At 44.0% G+C, this 8165-nt stretch overlaps 1 protein-coding gene across 3 annotated transcripts in view; it reads left to right on the forward strand.

Moving 5' to 3' along the window:
* Positions 1-8165, forward strand: part of apc (APC regulator of WNT signaling pathway) — a 42159-nt gene that overhangs the window by 24972 nt on the left and 9022 nt on the right. For all 3 annotated transcript variants that reach the window (XM_050051575.1, XM_050051576.1, XM_050051577.1), the window contains 5 exons: positions 893-988; positions 1071-1210; positions 1296-1373; positions 2434-2550; positions 3945-4159. In XM_050051575.1, coding sequence (XP_049907532.1) covers positions 893-988; positions 1071-1210; positions 1296-1373; positions 2434-2550; positions 3945-4159 — 646 coding nt within the window. The remainder of the gene's footprint in view (positions 1-892; positions 989-1070; positions 1211-1295; positions 1374-2433; positions 2551-3944; positions 4160-8165) is intronic.

Consider the following 8165-nt stretch of genomic DNA (forward strand, 5'->3'; position numbering starts at 1 on the left):
CCCCCCTATAATACACCGGGCACCTTCTCTTCTTCTCTCTCTCTCTCTCTCTCGTATCCTATTACTGCATCTTGCTAACTCGGCCATTCTGGATTTCACTAACTCGGCTTCTTCTCCGGAGCCTTTGTGCTCCACTGTCTCTCAGGTTAACTCGTATTGCAGCAGTGCCTGGATAGTGTGACGTGTGTGGTTGTGCTGCTGCCGTGGTCCTGCCAGATGATGATAAAAAAAGATTTTATTAATGTAAAATAATATGCTGATGGTGACATTTTCCACCGGTCCGCTGCACATTGAGTCTGGTGGTCAGCCCTACTACTGTCATTACCGTCTGTCCTGCATCTCTCTCCGTCTCTGTCTCTCTCTCTGTCACTCTGTCTCTGTCTCTCTCTCTCTCTGTCTCTCTCTCTCTCTCTCTCTCTCTCTCTCTGTCTCATTGTGTCATACGGATTACTGTTAATTTATCATGTTGATCTGTTCTGTACGACATCTATTGCACGTCTGTCCGTCCTGAAGGGGTATCCCTCCTCATTAAAGGTTTTTTTTTTGGGGAGTTTTTCCTGATCAGCTGTGAGGGTCCTAAGGACAGAGGGATGTCGTGTGCTGTAAAGCCCTGTGAGGCAAATTGTGATTTGTGATATTGGGCTTTATAAATAAAATTGATTGACTGATGATTGGAAGGAAGGTCTCTGTAGATCTGGAAGGATCCTCGACTGAAGCTCCAGCTGACCAATCAGCACGACATCTCAGGGTCATGTGGACACGCCAGTACTGCATAGTGTGCAGGAGTCATGGTTGACCATGTAACTCTGCCAGAGGGAGGCGGAGTCATGGTTAACCATGTGACTCAGCAGCAGAGTTAATAACCCGTTGTTTATATAACCTGTGTTCTCAGTGCCGTCTCCGGTGGAGCATCAGATCTGTCCCGCCGTCTGCGTCCTCATGAAACTGTCCTTCGATGAAGAACATCGTCACGCCATGAATGAACTTGGTGAGTCTTTGTTTATCTGCAGTTTGAATGTTCTTCTTCGTTGGTGTTTCCTGACTGGTTCGTGGGTTATTTGACCCTGCAGGTGGTCTTCAGGCGGTGGCGGAGCTGCTACAGGTGGACTGCGAGATGTTCGGTCTGAGTAGTGACCATTACAGCGTCACGCTGCGGCGATACGCCGGCATGGCACTCACCAACCTCACCTTTGGAGACGTAGCCAATAAGGTTGGAGGAGAACACAGGCATCATGTCTCTGGCATGTCTCAGTAACCAGTCAGATCACATCTGGATGTTGTTGTTTTCCCATCAGGCCACGCTGTGCTCCATGAAGGGCTGCATGAGGGCGATGGTCGCTCAGCTCAAATCTGACAGTGAAGACCTGCAGCAGGTGAACTCTTCTTCTGTGGTTTATTTGTCTGTTGCTGTCACGTGACTCTGATCTGTTTGGTTGGATCGGTGTGGGGGAGGTGTCCATAGGTGTCATTTAGGTATGGCGAGGTATGGCAGCTGCCATACCTTTGAATCGGGAGGAAAAAAAAGAGAGAGGTTCTGTAGTCATCTTACTTGTGAGTGTCCTTCATATTTGTTGTAAGTGATCAGATGTGATATGTTAGATAGTCCGAGGCGCACTGGCTGGTTGTTTTCATTGTATTGCACTTAAATATGTCAATAACATGCTCATCAGTGAATACGAGTGTTATTGAATCAAATTGTTCGTCACTTCGCTCCACTATGAGTTATGTCAGTTATCTGTGTGTTGTAAAAGCATTTTGCTCTGCTGCTGTAGACAGCCTGTCTAAATGATGTCTTGAAGCCTGTCTGATTGTATGGGGGGTTTTTTCTTCATGTCGGCATGTTGAGCTTGTATTTTCGGTCTCTGGAGACACTACTGTACAATACTGTATAGGCGACAAATTCGCCTATACAGTATTGTACCAAATTGGCCTTTGTTTTACTGTGTTTCATACACTGGACCCCTTGGTTATCTTCTAGAAATGAACTTGTAATTAATTTATTTTCTTTATTTTCTGTGAAGTTAAACACATGACTAATGATAATTAAATGTCCGCTCGCTGTCCGTGGTGCTGAAATATGCGCCGAAATAGGTCCGATGTTTTCACTGCTCTCACCAAGTGGTGCATTACATGCAGACATGAGGTATTATGAATGTGAGACACAGCTTCATGTCCTTTGAAACAGTTTTCAGTAGCATAGTATGTACTTCTGACAGGTCAAAGACCAAAGTGAAGTTTTATATAAGTTCATATTTTTGAAACTCCATCATCAGTAGCTCTGTTTTGCCATACCTTAGCTTTTGCTGAAACGACGCCCTTGGAGGCGTCCATGTTTTTACAGACATGGATGGAAACTGCGGGTAGAGTCATACAGCCGGGGGGGGGGGTTTAGTTCCTGTTGTTTATGTGTGTGTCATGTGTTGTTTCCTGTAGGTGATAGCGAGCGTGTTGAGGAACTTGTCGTGGCGTGCTGATGTCAACAGTAAGAAGACACTGCGTGAGGTGGGCAGCGTGCGAGCGCTGACAGGCTGCGCTCTCGAGGTCCAGAAGGTAAAACATCAACATGTTTTCTAAACGTACTCACTGAGGTTATCATGTCAGAGGCGTCACGATAAAACGACCTGTGTCAGTGATGTCGACGTGTGACAGCGTCACCTTCAGGCTGCGGACGAACAGGAAGCTGTTAAATATCGACTTCCTTTTCTCTGAATGCAGCTGACGTTTGGGACTAACTGTAACATTTAAACTGATGGAACATTTAAAACCCATCAGTCATGTAGTCGTGTGTGTGTGTGTGTGTGTGTGTGTGTGTGTGTGTGTGTGTGTGTGTGTGAGAGAGAGCATGGCGACTACTAGGGCTGGGCGATATGACCAACGATAACGGCATAAATGTGCCTCTGTGTGTGCTTTTACGTAGCATGCAGGTGTTCCGGATTCAGAGGTGTGACGGAGATCAGACTGATTAGAGCTTTAAACTCTGCCATGAGGGAGTACAAAAACGTTACTAGGACAAGGGGAGGACATTTCTCCTCGTTTGATAGTATTACGAGGAGCTGGGCAACCGACTCATTTTGAAGAAGACCAGAGAAAAGAGAGAGAGAACGAGCAGCTGTGGTCGAGCAAGCTAGAGAGTGATATAAACGATAGAGCAAAATATTAAACGATAGACATTTTTCTCTCGTCACACGATATATATCATAATATTGCACAGCCCTAGCGGCTGCTGTTCTGATGAGGTCATCAACATGTTCACAGGAAGTTATCTGTACCTTTTAAATACTGAGAGACGCTGTGTCAGATAACTGTTGTTCAACAGTCTTTGTTTACTGTATTCACTGAGCTCTGTTTGGCACAAACGTCCACCTCGACTGTTCACCATTTGGTGGTCAAAGGTCATCATCATCATGTGTTAACGTCATATCAGGAACAGAAGGGAAGACATTTGGTCAGATGGGTCAGATCTTCTGTGCGTGAGGCGTCCATGTTTTCACTGGTGGAGTCTGTCGTACAGTCGCAGGGCAGGCTGGTGGGCGGGGTCATACAGTCGCAGGGCAGGCTGGTGGGTGGAGTCGTACAGTCTCAGGGCAGGCTGGTGGGCGGGGTCGTACAGTCGCAGGGCAGGCTGGTGGGCGGGGTCATACAGTCTCAGGGCAGACCGGTGGGCGGGGTCATACAGTCTCAGGGCAGACTGGTGGGCGGAGTCATACAGTCTCAGGGCAGACCGGTGGGCGGAGTCGTACAGTCTCAGGACAGGCTGGTGGGCGGGGTCGTACAGTCGCAGGGCGGGCCGGTGGGCGGAGTCATACAGTCTCAGGGCAGGCTGGTGGGCGGCGTCGTACAGTCGCAGGGCGGGCCGGTGGGCGGAGTCATACAGTCTCAGAGCAGGCTGGTGGGCGGGGTCGTACAGTTGCAGGGTGGTGACTCTAGTTTTTCTTCTTCTGCAGGAGTCGACCCTGAAGTCCGTACTGAGCGCGCTCTGGAACCTGTCGGCTCACTGTACGGAGAACAAGGCAGATATCTGTGCCGTGGATGGCGCCCTGGCTTTTCTGGTGGGAACGTTGACGCACCGCAGCCACACCAACACACTCGCCATCATTGAGAGCGGCGGTGGCATCCTGCGCAACGTCTCCAGCCTCATCGCCACCAATGAGGCACACAGGTACACAACTGTAAACAAGTAAACAAAATGAATATGATTGAATGTGAAAATATTTGAATGTCATCACGAATGTTAATGACTGTATGAACGTATGATTGGTCCGTGGTCGTGGTCATGTATCGTCATGATCTCCACGCCGACGTGTGAGGGGGCTCCAGACTGTTTGTAGGTTATGACACCATGATATCATCGAACTGCAGCTCCTCGCTCCTCATTTAGTGGCCAATCAGACCGAACCATCAGTCAAACAGAGGCAAAGGAGAAAATCTTTGTTCACTCAGCTGTTGTTTCGTTTGGATTCTGCCGACGACACGAAATCAACGTGGAGAAAAACTTCAGTCTTCTACACTGCGTGCCAAGTTATTATGCAAGTTGTTGATAAGAACATATAACTTATGAAAAATAAAAACTAGGTACCTTTTTAAATGTTTTATTGATTGAAAAGAATATTTTCTACAACTGTATTCAAACTTCAATAAAAACAACAGATTTCTTTCCAACTTTATAGAAAATACATTTTTGAAACATTTCAAATCTAAAGTGTTTCTCTAACAGAGTAACCTAAAGTAACCTATCAGCGTTACAAAGTAACGCGTTAGAGTACTTTGATTACTTTTTGCAGTAACAAGTAACCTAACGCGTTAGTTTGCTGTTTGAGTAATCAAATACTTAAGTACATTTTCAAACAAGCCATCAGTTAATTCCGTTACTTTTAGAACACTGGTCCTTCAGCTCCGAAACAGCAACGACTGTCTTTTGGTTTTAATAACGGAGATAACGTTAAACCTATCAGTCTGAAAGAAGCCACGGAGCTTGTGGCTCGCTAAAGTTACGTGGTAGAAGAAATGCTGCCGTTGTCTATGGTGGAGTCTAAAAAAGGTGGAGGATACTCGCTGACAGACAGGTCAAACTCAGGACTTGCATTATGCCTGGTACACACTACACGACTTTTCTGCCCGTTCTGAAAGTCACTATGTCACATTACACAATTGTGGAGTCATAAAATCGTCAATCACCAATTATCCCCGGTGGTCTTTCACGGCGTGTGTGATGTCTTGATGATTTGTGTCGAACCGTTCGGTATGCGACTTTCGGTTCGGCACGACCCTGTACCGAATTATTGGGCGCAGGATATTATTTTATTTTATTTTGTTCTATTTTAATTCCGTTTTTGCGAGCCGAACCATTTAAAATATCTAGTTCCCAGACGGACATAATTGAGTGACGGACCGAGTCCCTTAAATCTCTGCTTTCACTTTGTGCAGCACATTCTCGCATTTTGACAACATGGCAAGTGAGCCTGACGAACCTGAAGACCCACCCGCAAACCTTAAGTCCTCCGTTTGGGAACACTTTGGTTTCAGGGTAAAATACGAAGATGGAAATAAACAAGTGGACAAGACAAAAGCAGTGTGCCGACACTGCAGAACAGCGGTCGGGTATGTACTTGGAAACACGTCTAACATGCTAACGCATCTAAAGCGACACCACCCGAGTTTGAACGTTAACCGGCACGACTAGAAAAAGCAATCTGGTGCAAACTACGATATCGTCGTCGTTTAAAAAGAAAGAGCGTTTCCCTGACCATCGCGCTAAAGAAATAACCAACGCCATTGGAGTTGAGTAAAATTGTTTAAGCTGCACTTTAGATATAAGCATGTTTTGTTTACTGCACTTTAACAAAGTGGGAAAGCTAAGTAAGCTCCTAGTAAAACTGAATCTGAGCAGGTTTTAAAGCTGACCAGCTGCACTATACTTTTTATTTTATTTGAGTAAAATTGTTTAAGCAGAAATGTATATTTATATTTTTCATTCAAAAAATGTGTTAAAAAAAACAGCAGGATTTTATTTTTCACTTTTATATTTCTGTTTTCATTCAAACAATGTGACAAATAAAAACCAAGATTGTATTTTTTAAATTTCATTTATTTCTATTTTTATTCAAACAATGTGAAAAAGCAGGATTTTTTTAATATTTTACACATTCAAAAATTGTGTAAAAAGAGTTAACTGCTGTAGTGGTACATTTTAATAAGGTTACAAATAAGTAAACGATATTTAATAGTTGTCTATTTTTTTTATTACTGTACCGAAAAAACCGACCCGTGACTTGTGTACCGAGGTACGTACCGAACCGTGATTTTTGTGTACCGTTACACCCCTAGTCAGCAGATGGCAGGAGCTACATTTGAAGTAACAGTTTCTGTACATAAACATTCAAGCTACTGTATCCTACACAACCAAGTTCCTACAAATATTTCGCAATAAAAGCCTATTTAGAAAATAGAGGGATTCTCTCAGCCGCGGTTATAAAGGGCTTTTAATCTGAAAGAAATTCAGGAAGTGTTGAGTTTTAAGTGACGGGCGCAATATGTTAACTTTATAAAGACAACGGAGCGGATAAAAAGTAAATATATAAACACACAGAGGGATTAATAAATAACGGACCGTCTGTAATGTAGTTTGTTTCAAATGAAGCTGGGAGCCTCTGCAGTTGTGGTGAGTAAAAGCCCCGCCGCTATTTGTTAATGTTATTAGCCTACTTTATGTCCGACCGTGAGGATGTACCATTGTTTGCTAGCTTGATGCTAATGACAGTAACGTTAACTCAGCGGGTTGACAAAGTGCCTCTGCTGTTTCACACCATCATTTCCCCCTTTTACTCTGTGTGGTAACATCCCTAGAGGAAATATTAAAAATGCTGGGGTGTTGTTGTCATACAGTTGTCTACGGCAGCAGATCGTTCTGTGTTTCTACTGGTCAAACTGACGGCTGTGATGGGAGAACTGGATCTCAGTGAAGGGCAAGTGGTCCATAACAAAAAATGTAGGCTTAGCGCCCTGTGGTCCATTGCCCAATAGGAAATGTAGAATACTCAAAAGTACTTTAAAAGTACTTGAGTTACTTTTCTCAGGGAGTAACGTTGGAAGTACTTCAAAAATACTTGAGTTACTTTAAGTGACTGGTTACTTTTAAAAAAGTAACGCAGTAAAGTACTTGGATTACTTTTAAAGTAACCCTTACCCAACTCTGTTCTCTAATGTCCAATATAACCTCCTTTCCTTTCAGTGAGGGTCAGAGGTTTCTGGTGACTTCTCTGCTGACACTGTGTGCTGCACCTTGGATGGCTCTCCAAGCTGGTCTTTTGAGCTGTTTGCCATCACTGTAAATCATCTTCTTTATTATTGACAACAAGTGCCCAATCGAGTTGAGATCGGGTGAGCAGGCAGGCCAGTTCATGAGGTGATCGTCTCCGAAGCCCTGAGATGCCAGCCAGTCTTGGGAATAACGTGATGCATGTGACGGTGCATTGTCGTGCAAGTACACTTGTGTCTTCTTCACTTTAGCTGATTGTCTTTTCCACCATGGAAGGAAATTTGTCTTGAGGAAAGTGGTAGCCGTAGCCCCGAGAATTCACTTTTACACCATCCTGAACCCGGAGAGGACCAACAAGTTCATCATCAACAATGGCAGCCCTGAACATAACACCACCGTGTCGAGGTGGAGCGGCATGGCCTCTTGAAATCCAACCAGGTGCCCATTTGGTCCATCTAGGGTTGCCCGGCGCTCATGGGTGAATAAAACTTTGGAAAAGTCGGCTGTCGTGTATTGTTTAGCCCATTCCGTTTTTCCCGATGTATTTTCTTCAGTGTCTTTTGGACCTTTCAGGGTTCCTACGCAAGTATGGAAAAGTATAGAAATAAATTTGATTAATTTCCAGGTATTAAAAAGTATGGAAAATGAAAAATAAAGTATGGGAAAATTATTTATGTTTCCAGACTATTAGCACTGTTCTAAAATACTGTGTTCTAAAATACTGTTTTCTAAAATAGAAAATTAGGTACAGTGGTGTGAAAAAGTGTTTGCCCCCTTCCTGATTTCTTACTTTTTTGCATGTTTTCCGCACTTAAATGTTTCAGATCATCAAACAAATTTAAACATTAGTCAAAGATAACACAAGTAAACACAAAATGCAGTTTTTAAATGAAGGGTTTTATTAATGAGG

This window comes from Epinephelus moara, chromosome 8 (assembly GCF_006386435.1).
Source record: "Epinephelus moara isolate mb chromosome 8, YSFRI_EMoa_1.0, whole genome shotgun sequence".
NCBI lineage: Eukaryota > Metazoa > Chordata > Actinopteri > Perciformes > Serranidae > Epinephelus > Epinephelus moara.